The 17,921-nt window shown below is 49.6% G+C and overlaps 1 protein-coding gene across 1 annotated transcript; it reads left to right on the top strand.

The window, feature by feature from the left end:
• The first annotated feature begins 163 nt into the window (after positions 1-163).
• mtmr12 (myotubularin related protein 12) lies at positions 164-17,846 on the top strand. Its single transcript, XM_056602192.1, has 16 exons — positions 164-379; positions 2,137-2,194; positions 4,000-4,139; positions 5,084-5,156; positions 5,646-5,782; positions 6,414-6,504; positions 7,292-7,415; positions 7,521-7,596; positions 8,656-8,759; positions 9,035-9,159; positions 12,575-12,653; positions 12,731-12,801; positions 13,766-13,935; positions 15,020-15,196; positions 15,556-15,714; positions 15,936-17,846. The coding sequence occupies exons 1-16, from the start codon at positions 311-313 to the stop codon at positions 16,527-16,529; spliced, it is 2,247 nt and encodes a 748-aa protein (XP_056458167.1). The 5' UTR covers positions 164-310; the 3' UTR covers positions 16,530-17,846.
• The last annotated feature ends 75 nt before the right edge of the window (positions 17,847-17,921 follow it).

Raw genomic sequence — 17,921 nt, 5'->3', positions numbered from 1 at the left:
CAACCAATGCTAACGCTGGGTGAGGGAACAGGGGCGTAGCCAACCAATGGCAGCGCTGCGTGAGGGAACAGGGGCGTAGCCAACCAATGGCAGCGCTGCGTGAGGGAACAGGGGCGTAGCCAACCAATGGCAGCGCTGGGAGATTCGACAGGGGCGTAGCCAGCCAATCGCAGCGCTGGGTCAGGGAACGGCGGCGGCCCCGGAAGTTCAGTCCGGGTGTCAGACGGTTTTCCACTTTCTCTTCGGGTTCTTCGGGTTCTTTACGATCTTCGGGTTCCTCACGTTCTTCGGGTTCGGTGGGAGGACCAACATGTCTGCGCTGGGCGCTGCCTGCGGGAAGGGGGCCAAAGCTTCCTTCGTTTCATACGTCATCCCGGAGGTCAGTCAAACATCACGTCTCAGCTTCCGGGCCTCAGACACAAATGTGTTATCACAACCTAGACCACATTAACATGTGTTAGAGCACACTGACATGTGTTATTACAACATAGACCACATTAACATGTGTTTGAGCACACTGACATGTGTTATCACAACATAGACCACATTAACATGTGTTAGAGCACACTGACATGTGTTATCACAACATAGACCACATTAACATGTGTTAGAGCACACTGACATGTGTTATCACAACCTAGACCACATTAACATGTGTTAGAGCACACTGACATGTGTTATCACGACATAGACCACATTAACATGTGTTAGAGCACACTGACATGTGTTATCACAACATAGACCACATTAACATGTGTTTGAGCACACTGACATGTGTTATCACAACATAGACCACATTAACATGTGTTAGAGCACACTGACATTTGTTATCACAACATAGACCACATTAACATGTGTTTGAGCACACTGACATGTGTTATCACAACATAGACCACATTAACATGTGTTAGAGCACACTGACATTTGTTATCACAACATAGACCACATTAACATGTGTTAGAGCACACTGACATGTGTTATCACAACATAGACCACATTAACATGTGTTAGAGCACACTGACATGTGTTATCACAACATAGACCACATTAACATGTGTTAGAGCACACTGACATGTGTTATCACAACATAGACCACATTAACATGTGTTAGAGCACACTGACATGTGTTATCACAACCTAGACCACATTAACATGTGTTAGAGCACACTGACATGTGTTATCACGACATAGACCACATTAACATGTGTTAGAGCACACTGACATGTGTTATCACGACATAGACCACATTAACATGTGTTAGAGCACACTGACATGTGTTATCACAACATAGACCACATTAACATGTGTTAGAGCACACTGACATTTGTTATCACGACATAGACCACATTAACATGTGTTAGAGCACACTGACATTTGTTATCACGACATAGACCACATTAACATGTGTTAGAGCACACTGACATGTGTTATCACGACATAGACCACATTAACATGTGTTAGAGCACACTGACATGTGTTATCACGACATAGACCACATTAACATTTGTTAGAGCACACTGACATGTGTTATCACAACATAGACCACATTAACATGTGTTAGAGCACACTGACATTGGTTATCACAACATAGACCACATTAACCTGCGTTAGAGCACACTGACATGTGTTATCACAACATAGACCACATTAACATGTGTTAGAGCACATTGACATTGCTTATCACAACATAGACCACATTAACCTGCGTTAGAGCACGGTGCCATGTGTTGGAGCACACTAACATTATCACAACCTAGAGCACATTAACACGTGTTACAACACACTAGCATGTGCTAACAGTTGGTGGGAATGAGCTGATGTGCTTTATTGTATAGGACTGTATATAGACTTCAGTAGGACACCTTAACGGGTGTCATTTCAGGGCTCACACGAGTCCATTCAGCTGTCAGTCATTACTTTCACTTTACTGTCTGATTGTTCCCATGATGGAGGCCTCCAATATTGCAGGATTATTAACGATGTTGTTCTTCACACTTACAACTATTCAAAGTGTATTTCAGAGGCAATCTGTTTATTTATGTCAATAGTAGGGACTCTACTCCATAAAGCTGCTCATCACTCATTAAATATGGACAGAATGAGTTGGAGGTGATTTATGTGTTGTTTGTGTTTCAGGAAATCAAAGCAGAGAAAGACTTTGGCAAGCAGGACAAAACGCCGACCCTCCTGCCAGGTGAACGCAGCACTTCATCACCACTGACCTAACGACTGACGCTCACTCCAGGGTCTCATGGAAACAAGCTCCTTTCTTGTTCTACACACCTGGGCTGTCTTGGGTGGTGTTGGGTGGTGTAACGTGTGTTGTGTAGGAGAGGTGGTGTTGGGTGGTGTAGTGTAACATGTGTTGGGTGGTGCTATTGTGTAACGTTTGTGTTGTGAAGGGGAGATAGTGTATTGTAACGGGTGTGTTGGGTGGTGTTAATGTGTAACGTGTGTGTGTGTAGGGGAGGTGGTGCTATTGTGTAATGTGTGTGTGTGTGTGTGTATAGGGGAGGTGGTGTTAATGTGTAACGTGTGTGTGTGCGTAGGGGAGGTGGTGCTATTGTGTAATGTGTGTGTGTGTGTGTGTGTATAGGGGAGGTGGTGTTAATGTGTAACGTGTGTGTGTGTAGGGGAGGTGGTGCTATTGTGAAATGTGTGTGTGTGTGTGTGCATAGGAGAGGTGGTGTTAATGTGTAACGTGTGTGTAAGGAAGGTGGTGGTGGGTGATGTTATTGCGTAATGTGTGTTGGGTGGTGTTATTGTGTAACGTGTGTGTGTGTGTGTGTAGGGGAGGTGGTTGTGTGTGTGTGTGTGTGTGTGTGTGTGTGTGTGTGTGTGTGTGTGTGTGTGTGTGTGTGTGTGTGTGTGTGTGTGTGTGTGTGTGTGTGTGTGTGTGTGTGTGTGTGTGTGTGTGTAGGGGAGGTGGTGTTGGGTGGTGTGTGTGTGTGTGTGTGTGTGTGTGTGTGTGTAGGGGAGGTGGTGTTGGGTGGTGTTATTGTGTAACGTGTGTGTGTGTGTGTAGGGGAGGTGGTGTTGGGTGGTGTTATTGTGTAACGTGTGTGTGTGTGTGTGTAGGGGAGGTGGTGTTATTGTGTAACGTGTGTGTGTGTGTGTGTAGGGGAGGTGGTGTTGGGTGGTGTTATTGTGTAACGTGTGTGTGTGTGTAGGGGAGGTGGTGTTGGGTGGTGTTATTGTGTAACGTGTGTGTGTGTGTGTAGGTGAGGTGGTGTTGGGTGGTGTTATTGTGTAACGTGTGTGTGTGTGTGTGTGTGTGTGTGTGTGTGTGTAGGGGAGGTGGTGTTGGGTGGTGTTATTGTGTAACGTGTGTGTGTGTGTGTGTGTGTGTGTGTAGGGGAGGTGGTGTTATTGTGTAACGTGTGTGTGTGTGTAGGTGAGGTGGTGTTGGGTGGTGTTATTGTGTAACGTGTGTGTGTGTGTAGGGGAGGTGGTGTTGGGTGGTGTTATTGTGTAACGTGTGTGTGTGTGTGTGTGTGTGTGTGTGTGTAGGTGAGGTGGTGTTGGGTGGTGTTATTGTGTAACGTGTGTGTGTGTGTGTGTGTGTGTGTGTGTGTGTGTAGGGGAGGTGGTGTTATTGTGTAGTGTGTGTGTGTGTGTAGGTGAGGTGGTGTTGGGTGGTGTTATTGTGTAACGTGTGTGTGTGTGTGTGTGTGTAGGGGAGGTGGTGTTATTGTGTAGTGTGTGTGTGTGTGTGTAGGGGAGGTGGTGTTGGGTGGTGTTATTGTGTAACGTGTGTGTGTGTGTGTGTGTAGGTGAGGTGGTGTTGGGTGGTGTTATTGTGTAACGTGTGTGTGTGTGTGTGTGTGTGTGTGTGTGTGTGTGTGTAGGTGAGGTGGTGTTGGGTGGTGTTATGGTGTAACGTGTGTGTGTGTGTGTGTAGGGGAGGTGGTGTTATTGTGTAGTGTGTGTGTGTGTGTAGGTGAGGTGGTGTTGGGTGGTGTTATTGTGTAACGTGTGTGTGTGTGTGTGTGTGTGTAGGTGAGGTGGTGTTCTGCGGAGCCTCCAAGGTGCTGCGCTACAGGCAGGATGATGTGTCCCAGCACGGGCTGTTCGGGACGCTCGTCTGCACCAACTTCCGCCTGGCGTTCGTCAGCGACCAGGACCCAAGCGAGGAGCTGGTGAGGACCTGCAGCTTCTAGAAACAGTTCTACAGCTTCTAGAAACAGTTCTACAGTTTACACTACAGCTTCTAGAAACAGTTCTACAGCTTACACTGCAGCTTCTAGAAACAGTTCTACAGCTTCTAGAAACAGTTCTACAGCTTACACTACAGCTTCTAGAAACAGTTCTACAGCTTACACTGTAGCTTCTAGAAACAGTTTTACAGCTTACACTGCAGCTTCTAGAAACAGTTCTACAGTTTACACTGCAGCTTCTAGAAACAGTTCTACAGCCTACACTGCAGCTTCTAGAAACAGTTCTACAGCTTACACTGCAGCTTCTAGAAACAGTTCTACAGCTTATACTGCAGCTTCTAGAAACAGTTCTACAGCTTCTAGAAACAGTTCTACAGCTTACACTGCAGCTTCTAGAAACGGTTCTACAGCTTACACTGCAGCTTCTAGAAACAGTTCTACAGCTTACACTGCAGCTTCTAGAAACAATTCTACAGCTTACACTGCAGCTTCTAGAAACAGTTCTACAGCCTACACTGCAGCTTCTAGAAACAGGCGTGCTACGTAGCTCTCTTTGTGATGGAGACCAGTGAAGTGTTGAACGGCGAGCAGGTGGCCGCGGTGGAGGAACCGTCCACTCTCGGGGGGGGTTCTCCTTGAGGTGACCCCTCTGGTCCTCAGGACACGAGCAGGACAGGCTGACTCTTCTCCTGAGGGTGGTCCAATAGTCCTCTATCTGCCCTGAGGACGGGCGACGGCGTAGGCCCTCCTCCCATGATGAAGCATCAATCAGACCCTCGTTACCATGAAGTGATATTCAGCCCCAGCCCAGTGACCCCATCTCCTATTATATCCCTAGCATCTCCTAGTGGAGAACGCCTCAAGAGATGTGTTGAGAGAGCTTCTAGAGACAGGTGGTCGTACTCAGCTGATATCTCCTCCTGCAGGAGAACCTCTTCAGGAACAAAATGTACGGAGAGGACGACATTCCTCTGGCCTGTGTGGACAACATCTATGGAGGTAGGGCTAACCCTCAGGGGTCTCCTACCGCGCCTGTCTCTCTCTCAACCTGTCTCTCTGTAGTCAACCTGTCTCTCTCTCAACCTGTCTCTCTGTAGTCCACCTGTCTCTGTAGTCAACATGTCTCTCTGTAGTCCACCTGTCTCTGTAGTCAACATGTCTCTCTGTAGTCCACCTGTCTCTGTAGTCAACCTGTCTCTCTCTCAACCTGTCTCTCTGTAGTCAACCTGTATGTAGTCAACCTGTCTCTCTCTCAACCTGTCTCTCTCTCAACCTGTCTCTGTAGTCAACCTGTCTCTCTCAACCTGTCTCTCTGTAGTCAACCTGTCGCTCTGTAGTCAACCTGTCTCTCTCAACCTGTCTCTGTAGTCAACCTCTCTCAGGTTGTCTCTCTCAACCTGTCTCTCTGTAGTAACCTGTCTGTCTGTAGTAACCTGTCTCTCTCCAGTTAACCTGTCTGTTTGTAGTAACCTGTCTCTCTGCTTCCAGTGTATGAAGACAAGAGGAAGTTGATCACCGGAGGAATGGTGAAAAATAAGATTCCCTCTAAACTCGTGATCCACTGCAAAGACCTGCGCGTGTTTCAGTTCACCCTGACCTACTGCCTGGGAGAGGAGGCCAAGAGGGTATGACCACCACTACAATATACAGTATTACTACATATACTACTACAGTATTACTACATATACTACCACCTACTGCCTGGGAGAGGAGGCCAAGAGGGTATGACCACCACTACGATATACAGTATTACTACATATACTACCACCTACTGCCTGGGAGAGGAGGCCAAGAGGGTATGACCACCACTACAATATACAGTATTACTACATATACTACCACCTACTGCCTGGGAGAGGAGGCCAAGAGGGTATGACCACCACTACAATATACAGTATTACTACTTATACTACTACAGTATTACTACTTATACTACCTCCTACTGCCTGGGAGAGGAGGCCAAGAGGGTATGACCACCACTACAATATACAGTATTACTACATATACTACTACAGTATTACTACTTATACTACCACCTACTGCCTGGGAGAGGAGGCCAAGAGGGTATGACCACCACTACAATATACAGTATTACTACATATACTACTACAGTATTACTACATATACTACCACCTACTGCCTGGGAGAGGAGGCCAAGAGGGTGGGCCTGCTAGATACTACTACATACTGAGACAGATAGATAGTGATCTTGTGTGTGAGTGTTAAACAGCTCGTGTGTTTCTGTGCCTCCCGTAGATCTTCCAGGGCATCACCCATCACTGCCTTGAGCCGAAGTCTCTGAGGAACCTGTTCGCCTTCTCCTTCTGTGAGCTCAACAGTTTCCCCGGTGGGTGAGAGCTCTCCTCTGGGCGTCTGGAGCGGGGTCCCTGGTCCCAGGAGAAGGGCTCCGGGTCTCTGGTCTCAGCTCCCGGGTCCCGGATCAGGAGTCACAGCAGCACCCTGTGACCCTCCATGGTCAGAGAGAGGAGTCACAGCAGCACCCTGTGACCCTCCATGGTCAGAGAGAGGAGTCACAGCAGCACCCTGTGACCCTCCATGGTCAGAGAGAGGAGTCACAGCAGCACCCTGTGACCCTCCATGGTCAGAGAGAGGAGTCACAGCAGCACCCTGTGACCCTCCTTGGTCAGAGAGAGGAGAGAGGAGGGGTTGTGATGAGGAGGTGTCGTGATGAGGAGGTGTTATGAGGAGGTGTCTTGATGATGAGGTGTCTTGTTGAGGAGGTGTCTTGACGAGGAGGTGTCTTGACGATGAGGTGTCTTGATGAGGAGGTGTCTTGACGAGGAGGTGTCTTGACGAGGAGGTGTTATGATGAGGAGGTGTTTTGTTGAGGAGGTGTCTTGACGAGGAGGTGTCTTGACGAGGAGGTGTCTTGACGAGGAGGTGTCTTGACGAGGAGGTGTCTTGATGAGGAGGTGTCTTGATGAGGAGGTGTCTTGACGAGGAGGTGTCTTGACGAGGAGGTGTCTTGACGAGGAGGTGTCTTGATGAGGAGGTGTTTTGTTGAGGAGGTGTCTTGACGAGGAGGTGTCTTGACGAGGAGGTGTCTTGACGAGGAGGTGTCTTGACGAGGAGGTGTCTTGACGAGGAGGTGTTTTGTTGATGTTTTGTCTCAGAGATGAAGAGGCAGCAGAAGACGCTGATGTTCGAGGTTCTGGACGACTGGGCCCAGGATATGAACCGCCTCAGGGGAGCCTGCCGATTGGTCGATGAGAACGCAGAGTTTGGCCTGTCACCCAGGTGAGAATCATAAACATGAGCCTCAATCATATTACAGCCATTATTATAATAGAAGGATAACTATCTTCCAAGATGATGATGAAGGTTCAATACTGTCCCCTGCAGCCTGCCTCAGTTCTTCATCGTTCCTTCAAACGTCTCGGAGGCTGACCTCAACCCCTTCCAGGGCCACGGGCTTCCAGTAAGACCTGCTTATCATTAACTTATGTTATAATTAACGGTTAGCTATGTAGTTATTAACCTATGCTGTGTTCCAATATCCATACTGCCATGAGTACACTTAAACGTAGTACACTATCCATACTGCCATGAGTACACTTAAACGTAGTACACTATCAGTCCCGCTTTGAACGGTGAACTCTTTACACCTAGCAGCTATAAAAAGCTATAAAAAGCTATAAAAACTACAAAATGACTCTATTAATGCAGGCTATATGGAAAATGCGCCGACGTTGGCTCAGCCTGGCTCCGCCCTCTTCCGCTACGTAGCTAAGATGGCTGCCGTTGAGTACGAAAAGTGTCCATCGATCCACACTTCGCGGTTTGACCGTTTTGAGTACACCATCCGGGTCCTTTCAGTACACTTATTTTCGCCCGATCTGAATCGGGACGGCCTACGTACTCAAACTAAGGCTAGTAAGTACGGATAGGATGGACTTTGGAACACAGCACTAGTGTTCGTAAGTTGTTCAGTATCTATTAACTAACTGTTTAGTTAGGTAATAATTAACTTAAGCTTTGTGGGTCTTCCACTAAACCCGGGTAAGCTGCTGGCCGACAGTGGGACAGTGTGGTCAGGTTCTCCTGAGGAACCCTTCAGCGTTCTGCAGCTGTGGTTCTCCTGAGGAACCCTTCAGCGTTCTGTAGCTGTGGTTCTCCTGAGAACCCTTCAGCGTTCTGTAGCTGTGGTTCTCCTGAGGAACCCTTCAGCGTTCTGTAGCTGTGGTTCTCCTGAGAACCCTTCAGCGTTCTGTAGCTGTGGTTCTCCTGAGGAACCCTTCAGCGTTCTGTAGCTGTGGTTCTCCTGAGAACCCTTCAGCGTTCTGTAGCTGTGGTTCTCCTGAGAACCCTTCAGCGTTCTGTAGCTGTGGTTCTCCTGAGGAACCCTTCAGCGTTCTGCAGCTGTGGTCAGGGGACGGTTCTTGTTGGGGAACCAGATGTGGTTCTGTTGGTTCCAGATGTGGTTCTGTTGGTTCCAGATGTGGTTCTGTTGGTTCCAGATGTGGTTCTGTGATTCCAGATGTGGTGCTGGTCCCACCCCAGCGGCTGCGCTCTCTTCAAGACCTCCGCTCTGCCCGCCGCGGTCCTGCAGGAGGACCCAGTCGCACAGGCCTACATGGAGAAGTAAGCCCTACCACTAACCCTACCACTAACCCTACCACAACCCCACACTAACCCCACACTAACCCCACACTAACCTCCCCACAGCCAGGTCATAGTCCTGCCTCGTTCATGTTGTTGATCTGGAGCAGCTCCGGTCGCCATAAGGACTCTCGCCGTGGGTGGGTTGTTATTGAGGTGCTCATATGTTGTCATGGATACAGCATATGTGAGACAGGAAGTCGTCAGGAAGGAAGTGGCCGTAACGTCCTGTGGTGTCCCAATGCTCTTGTGTGCAGGATGCTGACCGCGGTGGCTCATAACTACCTGTTCTCGGTGAAGACGGAGGACCTCTCGGACACCCTGCCCTCCGTCACCGATATCCAGCTCGCCTACAACAAGTTCAAACACTTCTTCCTCATTGGTCAGTGGGATAGCCAATAAAACGCATGCGTCTTTTAGCCAACGCATGTCGTCATACACTACACCGTTAACTTAGTGCCATTGTATGCCTAAAAAATAGTAAAATAAATAAATAAATAGTATGCCTTAAAATAGTAGTACAAATATGTAAAGTGCTGAGCATTGCATTACATGTGGACGTCACGGATTAATACTGTCGGATTTATTTTCAGGTCAGAGTTAAGTATGGTGACTGCTTTGGGATAGAAACTGTTTATGAATCTTGTGGTGCGTGTTCTGATGGACCTGGAACGTTTCCCTGAGGGCAGCAGTTCAAACAGATAGTTGGCAGGGTGGTATGAGTCTTTCATAATGTTGTGTGTCTTCTGCAAGCATCAGGAGTTGAAGATGGTGTCCATGGTAGGTAGCTGTTGGTTGATGATGTTTTGGGCGGTTTTAATAATCCTCTGCAGTGACTTCCTGTCTGCAGCAGAACTGCTACCGTACCAGGGCAGGATTCCATAGGTGAGCACACTCTCGATGGAGCAGCGATAGAAGGACCTTAGGTGCTGTTGTGAGAGATTGACTTTCCTGAGTGTGTGGAGAAAGTATAGCCGCTGCTGTGCTTTCTTTACTATTGCTGTTGTGTTTATTGCCCATGATAAGTTCTCTGAGATGTGTATGCCCAAGAATTTGAAGCTGGACACCCTCTCCACCGTCTCCCCGTTGATGTGTAGTGGTGTGTGTGTGTCCTGCTTCTTCCTGTAATCAATGATCAGTTCTTTTGTTTTTTTGATGTTGAGGCTCAGGTTGTTCTCTGAGCACCACTCTGTCAGCCTTTGAACCTCCTCTCTGTAATTGGCCTCATCACCTTTGGTGATCAGACCCACCACAGTTGTGTCATCTGCGAATGTCACTATGGTGTTGGTAGTGTGAGATGGGGCACAGTCATGTGTGTACAAGGAGTAGAGTAAAGGGCTCAGTACACAACCCTGTGGGGCCCCTGTGCTGAGTGACAGAGTGGGCGAAAGGTGCGGGCCAATTCTGACCGCCTGTGGCCTGTTTGTCAGGAAGTCCTTAATCCAATTGCAGAGATTGAGTGGTATACCCAGGTAGGACATCTTGGACAATAGCCTGCTGGGGACGATGGTATTAAACGCAGAGCTGTAGTCCACAAACAGTAGCCGTGCATAGGTCCCCTGCAGCTCCAGGTGGCGCAGAACAGAGTGGAGGGTCGTGGAGATTGCATCGTCTGTTGACCTGTTGTTCCGATATGCAAATTGATGAGGATCCAAAGTGGGTGGTAGGGCAGCTTTGATGTGTTGTAGAACCAGTCTTTCAAAACACTTCATGATTTCAGGTGTCCGTGCCACAGGCCTGTAGTCATTGAAAGATGTTATTGAAGTCTGTTTGGGTACTGGAACTATGATGGATGTCTTCAGGCAGGTAGGGACAGTGCACTGTGATAGAGAGAGATTGAAGATATTTGTGAATACTTCACCGAACTCTGCAGCACAGTCTCTGAAGACCCGTCCTGGGACCCACTCTGGGCCGGCTGCCTTCCGTGTGTTGATCCTGCGTAGAGTGCGGATGACGTCAGCAGCCTGAAGGACGAGGGTCTGGCTGTTGGTGTCTGGAGCCGGACTGGTGGTTGTCATTCCCTCCACCTCAAAGCGGGCGAAGAACCGGTTCAGCTGCTCCACCTCCAAGGCACTTCCGCTGGTAGTGCTGCTGTTGTTGTTTTGTCTGGTGATGTGACGTATCCCCTGCCATGCCTGGCGGGGGTCAGAGCTGCTAAAGAGGTCCTCGATCTTCTGTTTGTATGCTGCTTTAGCATCCATGATTCCCCTCTTCAGGTTTGCCCTGGCGGTCTTGTACCGTTGCACGTCACCGGAATGGAAAGCAGTGTTGCGTGTCTTTAGCAGGAGTCGGACACCCCTGTTCATCCACGGCTTGTTGTTAGGGAACACACAGATCTGTTTTGTGGTAGTGATGTTTTCCATGCAGCATTTAATGTAGAACAGTACAGAGGATGAGTAGATGTCAATGTTGTCCTCTTCAAATATGGACCAGTCTGTGTCACTGAAGCAGTCCCGCCGTTGTTCGGAAGCCCCCTCTGGCCACACTTGTATGATTTTAACAGTGGGCCCGCTTGTACAGATACGTGGTCTGTATGCTGGAGTCAGGAACAGTGAGATGTGGTCAGACTGCCCAAGGTGGGGTAGGGGTGATGCTTTGAACCCATGCTTGATGTTGCTGTAGACATGGTCAAGTGTGTTACGCCCTCTTCTTGGACAGTGTACATGTTGGTGGAATTTGGGGAGCACAGTCTTTAGGTTGGCTTTGTTAAAGTCACCTGCTATTACATAGACTCCATCAGGGTGGTCACGCTGTTGATTGCTTATGGCAGTTAGCAAGGAGTCCAAAGCTGTTTTGGTGTTAGCATCGGGAGGTATGTAAACAGCAGTGATAATGATAACTGTGAATTCGCGTGGCAGATAGAAGGGGCGACATCTTACGGATAAATACTCCACGTCTGGCGAGCAGTATGTGTCCGTTGTCACAGCGTTTGTACACCAGTTCGTGTTTGTGTAAACACAAAGCCCCCCTCCTCTGCTCTTACCTGAGTCTGATGTTCTGTCGGCTCGGTGTGCTACGCGACCCGCTAGCTTGATAGCCTCAGCCGGGATGGTCGGGGTGAGCCACGTCTCAGTGATCACCATAACTCGTGGATATGGTGATGGTAAGTTCCAGCTCTTCCATCTTGTTGGGAAGTGATCTTGCATTCGTGATGAAGAGGCTTGGTGATGAAGGCTTGTGCGGTTGTCTGCTAGCTAGGGTTAGCCTAGCTCGTAATCCGGATCGACAGCCCCTCTTCTGCCGTCGCTCTCGACGCCGCCGTCGCTCTCGACGCCGCCCTCGCTCTCGACGCCGCCCTCGCTCTCGACGCCGCCGTCGCTTCCTGGCTGGGAGAGTAATCCACGGGGATCCCGGTGGTCTGCTCCGGTGGAATGTCGTGTCCGCTGTTTGTTTGCTTCAGGATGCAACTATCTTGCATCAAACTGATACTGATTAAATTGTTTCGGCTGTATCTTACGTAAGGCTGTGCATACGTGGCATTTAGTAAACAGTAAACTGCTAAGAAACCAACGTGGAGTGCTTAGCCGCAGCGTGTACACGCGCCGCCATGACGTCATCACAAGTGGGCGTGTCCACCTAGATGTGTGCTGATAGATCAGCCTACCCAGTGGCCTGTAGCAGACATTGCTAATCTATCCAGCCCACATCTAGCTGCGAAACGCACACCTGTGATGTCATAAGAGCCAGATTTTCAAAACGGCGTGTAACAGATATCCCCTTCCCACCCGGCGTTGTGATATGTCACCTTTAAGCTTTACTGTGACTGTTTTGCTCACAGCTTCTCTCTTTGTCCACAGAGAACACGACAGACTTCTGGGTCTCTGACGTGAAGTGGCTGTCCTCCCTGGACGGCTGTGGCTGGTTGGACATCGTCAGGTGACCTCAATGTGTATTAGTGGAACCCTGATCTTTGACCTGTGGTGTTAGGGGGCTAATGCTTGTGGTGACCCCAGGCAGTGTCTGCAGAAGGCGATGGAGGTGGTGGAGTGTTTGGAGAAGGAAAATGCCAACGTCCTGATCATGGGTATGTCCTTCAAATCTCCTACTGGACTATTCGTCACCATATACACGGGGTTATAGGGTGATGCTAAACGTTGCTAAGTGGTTATAGGGTGATGCTAAACGTTGCTACGTGGTTATAGGGTGATGCTAAACGTTGCTAAGTGGTTATAGGTTGATGCTAAACTTTGCTACGTGGTTATAGGGTGATGCTAAACGACGCTACGTGGGTATAGGGTGATGCTAAACGTTGCTACGTGGTTATAGGGTGATGCTAAACGACGCTACATGGTTATAGGGTGATGCTAAACGTTGCTACGTGGTTATAGGGTGATGCTAAACGACGCTACGTGGTTATAGGGTGATGCTAAACGTTGCTACGTGGTTATAGGGTGATGCTAAACGACGCTACATGGTTATAGGGTGATGCTAAACGTTGCTACGTGGTTATAGGGTGATGCTAAACGACGCTACATGGTTATAGGGTGATGCTAAACGTTGCTACGTGGTTATAGGTTGATGCTAAACGACGCTACGTGGTATCAAGGTGATGCTAAACGATGCTACGTGGTATCACGTGATGCTAGATGACGCTACATGGTATCACGGTGATGCTAAACGATGCTACGTGGTATCACGTGATGCTAGATGACGCTACGTGGTATCACGGTGATGCTAAACGATGCTACGTGGTATCACGTGATGCTAGACGACGCTAAACGGTATCACGTGATGCTAGGTGACGCTACGTGGATCAAGGTGATGCTAGATGACGCTACGTGGATCAAGGTGATGCTAAACGACGCTATGTGGTATCCCGTGATGCTAGATGACGCTACATGGTATCAGGGTGATGCTAAACGACGTAACGTGGTATCACAGTGATGCTAGATGACGCTACGTGGTATCAGGGTGATGCTAAACGATGCTACGTGGTATCAAGTGATGCTAGACGACACTAAACGGTATCACGTGTGCTCCTCCCCCAGAGGAGGGTGGCTCGGACCTGTGCTGTGTGATCTCCAGTCTAGCCCAGCTGATGCTTGACCCGTTCTACCGCACGCTGACCGGCTTCCAGAGCCTGGTCCAGAAGGAGTGGGTCGCGGGGGGGCACCGCTTCATGGAGCGCCTCAACCAGCTGCACCTCAAGGACAAGGAGGTACAGCAGACATCAGGGGGCCATTACCTCATTAGCAGAGTGATGCCATTACCTCATTACCATGGTGATGCCATTACCTCATTACCATGGTGATATCATTACCTCATTACCACAGTGATGTCATTACCTCATTACCAGGGTGATGCCATTACCTCATTACCATGGTGATATCATTACCTCATTACCACAGTGATGTCATTGCCTCATTACCAGGGTGATGTCATTACCTCATTACCAGAGTGATGTCATTACCTCATTACCAGAGTGATGTCATTACCTCATTAGCAGAGTGATGCCATTACCTCATTACCATGGTGATGCCATTACCTCATTACCATGGTGAGGTCATTACCTCATTACCAGAATGATGTCATTACCTCATTACCAGAGTGATGTCATTACCTCATTACCATGGTGATGTCATTACCTCATTACCAGAGTGATGTCATCACTGTGGTAATGAGGTAATGAGGTCATTACCTCATTACCAGAGTGATGTCATCACTGTGGTGATGTCATTACCTCATTACCAGAGTGATGTCATCACTGGTGATGTCATAACCTCATTACCAGAGTGATGTCATCACCGTGGCGATGTCATTACCTCATTACCGTGATGATCTCATTACCAGCGTGATGTCATTACCATGGTGATGTCATTACGCCATTACCGTGGTGATCTCATTACCAGAATGATGTCATACCAGGGTCATATCATTACCCCATAACCAGGGTGATGTCATTACCTCATTACCAGGGTGATGTCATTACCATACTGCTATCATTACCACATTACGGTGTTGATGTCATTACCTCATTATCAGAGTAATGTCATTACCATGGTCATGTCATTACCTCATTACCAGGGTCATGGTGTTACCTCATTACCAGGGTCATGGTGTTACCTCATTACCAGGGTCATGGTGTTACCTCATTACCAGGGTCATGGTGTTACCTCATTACCAGTCATATCCTTACCTCATTACCACAGTCATATCACTACCTCATTATCAGGTTGACGTCATTACAACACCAGAGACATGAACACCAGTACCAGACGTGTGTCTGTGTCTCCGTCCCTCAGGAGGTGTCCCCAGTCTTCCTCCTCTTCCTGGAGGGTGTGATGGTGCTGCTCTCCCAGTACGGCCCCTCCTTCCAATTCACTGAGACCTACCTGACGGTGCTGTCAGACAGCCTCCACCTCCCTGTGTTCTCCACCTTCCTGTTCAACTCCCAGCACCACCGGCACATCTACACCCAGGTGAAGCCACCTACACAACATTACCCTGTTATTACACCACCTACAGAACACTGTTATTACACCACCTGTTATTACACCACCTACAGAACACTTATTGCACCACCTGTTATTATGCCACCTTCACCTACACCTACACCTACATGTATGTTAGCTCCTCCCTGCCGTGTGTTAGCTCCTCCCTGCCGTGTGTTAGCTCCTCCCTGCCGTGTGTTAGCTCCTCCCTGCCGTGTGTTAGCTCTTCCCTGCCGTGTGTTATCTCCTCCCTGCCGTGTTAGCTCCTCCCTGCCGTGTGTTAGCTCCTCCCTGCCGTGTTAGCTCCTCCCTGCCGTGTGTTAGCTCCTCCCTGCCGTGTGTTGTAGGCGGAGTCTCCTCACTCCCCTGGCAGCGTACGGAGGTGTCCCGTGGTGTGGGATTGGTCGGTCCAGTTTGACTGCAAGGCTCAGGAGCTCTTCATCAACCCTCTGTACACCGAGAAGAGCCGGACCCAGCGGGCTTCTCAGAGGTCCCAGCTGCACAAGGTGACCCCCAGATGAGCTGTCATCATCCTGTCATTATCCTCCGTCAGTGAGCCGGGGAGTGTTGATTAACAGACGAGTCGCCCCCATGCTGGGGTTCGGGGTTTGTTGACGTGTCCTTCATGGCACATTCCAACAGGCCCCTAGGCTCTGGGCCGCCCCCTCTGTCTCGGGGGCCCCTGGAGCCCGCCGGGCCCCTGGCTGACCCCTCTCTCTCCCCTCAGCACCAGAGACACCTGTCGCTGCCCGGCTCGGGGTTCAAGCTGTCCCCGAAGAGGGGCTTCTTCAAGGACGAGGCGGACAGCCTGAAGAAGATCCTGCGTGTGAAGCGTCTGAGCCGATGGATGCTGTCCCCGGAGCCCGGCTCCTCCTCCTCGCGGGACTTCTACCAGGCCTGGCAGTGCCGGCCGCTGGACTACCACGGCCTGCTGCTGCCCTGCGTGGACGGGCCCTGGCTGCGCCTGTGGATGCAGCGCTACCTGCGCTGGGTGCAGGAGGTGCAGATCTTCGGCGGCGGCCTGGTCACCGTCCTCAGCCGGGTGTACGGCCTCCTGGAGGAGGTGAACGCGCTGCGCAGAGAGCTGGACCACCGGGGCGGCGCCGGCCGGTCGGCCGCCCGGCCCCAGAGGCCCAGAGCCCCCGGGGGAGAGGCCCCGGGGCCCCAGGTCCGCCTGTCCTCCTCCTTCCCCTTCAGCGGCCTGAGGAGCAGCTCCTCCTACAAGCCCTCCATCCCCGACAGCCTGCTACACGGCCTGGGGCCGTCCGGGGGGCTGGGGGAGGGCGGGGAGGAGCTGGACGACGCAGGCTCTGTGGTCTGAGGTCCGGCTCACCGCGGGAGAACCGGCTCACCGCGGGGGAACCGGCTCACCGCGGGGGAACCGGCTCACCGCGGGAGAACCGGCTCACCGCGGGAGAACCGGCTCACCGCGGGAGAACCGGCTCAGAGGCTGTTATTATCTCTGGGGCCCCGGGAGCATCCGGGGCCTTCATCAAACAACCCATTAGAGAGAACCCTTTCCTTCAGGAGGAGGGTAGCATGAAGCCTCAGGGACAGCAGCATTGGATGAACTGTTCCTTCTGGCTGCTTAACGCTGTCTGCGGTCCCGGGGCCCGACTGATCTATGCACTAGAGCCATGAGAGCAATACCGCCGCTGTCCACCAGGATCCATAGCCAGTACTGCGTGTCTGGGATTTTAATCCAATTAACAAACTAAGCCAGGATTTAAGGGTTTCTATGGACTTCAGAAGTTTCCGGTGATTGGTTTGTCTTTGTGTCTGTAATCTGTCTGCTTGACTGCAGTGCCACCTGGTGGCGGGGAGAGGAGCGTGTTGAACCCCGCTCACGGGTTTGTGTGTTTGCTTGGGGAAACTTGTCTGAATATATATTATTATTATAGCAGAGCTTGCACCAGTTATAATACATTAGTCACCTTCAATATATACACATTCCACTTAAGTAACAAACCATTTGAAAGTGAATTCTGTTCCAAAGATCTGTATTTGTTTCACATAATTCTTTATTTTACAAAATTGTTTTTGTATTATTACATTCATACAGTGTTGATGTTCTTTCCGTTTGAGCTGAAACGTATTCTGTACATAACGTCACCTTGGCTTTGAGGTCCCCCTTCTGTAAGTCCTCATTCAAACAAGATCATGGAGTCATTACAACATGAAATCATGTAGTCATTACATCATGGATTCATTACATCATGAAATCATGGAGTCATAACATGAACTCATGGAGTCATTACACCATGAAATCATTACAACATGAATAATTTGAACACGAGATCAGAACGAGGTGAGAGTGATCTTCTGAGCTGTGAACTCCTGTGACAGAGAGCCAATGCCTTTTACTACTGAGCTCCTTCTGATACGATGACCGCTGGACTCCCTTAGTGACATCCCGAGACCTCCGACATGGGGATGTCTCGGACTGGAAGCTGCCTTAGCAGAAGCTCAATGTCCTTTTATAAGCTTTGTTTCCACTACTGATGTTTAAGCTTCAGTGATCTTTAACCTGCCTTAGCACTGACACGCCTTTAAAAAACAAAGACTGAAGATCAGGATCTCAGATCTGCTTCCATATTAAATAAAGTTCTTTATCCCAGCCCTCCTCTGGTCAATGAAAACTTAACTAATCCCACCACGGTCTGAATAGTATTTAATGCATTATGAAATCACTAAACGCATATTAATGAAGAGA

The sequence above is a fragment of the Gadus chalcogrammus genome, chromosome 11 (assembly GCF_026213295.1).
Source record: "Gadus chalcogrammus isolate NIFS_2021 chromosome 11, NIFS_Gcha_1.0, whole genome shotgun sequence".
In the NCBI taxonomy this organism is placed as follows: Eukaryota; Metazoa; Chordata; class Actinopteri; order Gadiformes; family Gadidae; genus Gadus; species Gadus chalcogrammus.
This window is presented reverse-complemented; position numbering and strand designations above follow the sequence as displayed.

Coding starts and splice junctions, on each gene's coding strand:
- mtmr12 (XM_056602192.1), top strand. CDS start 311: ATGTCTGCGCTGGGCGCTGCCTGCGGGAAGGGGGCCAAAGCTTCCTTC. Junction 12,654..12,730: donor GGCTGGTTGGACATCGTCAG/GTGACCTCAATG, acceptor TGGTGACCCCAG/GCAGTGTCTGCAGAAGGCGA. Junction 15,715..15,935: donor AGAGGTCCCAGCTGCACAAG/GTGACCCCCAGA, acceptor CTCTCCCCTCAG/CACCAGAGACACCTGTCGCT.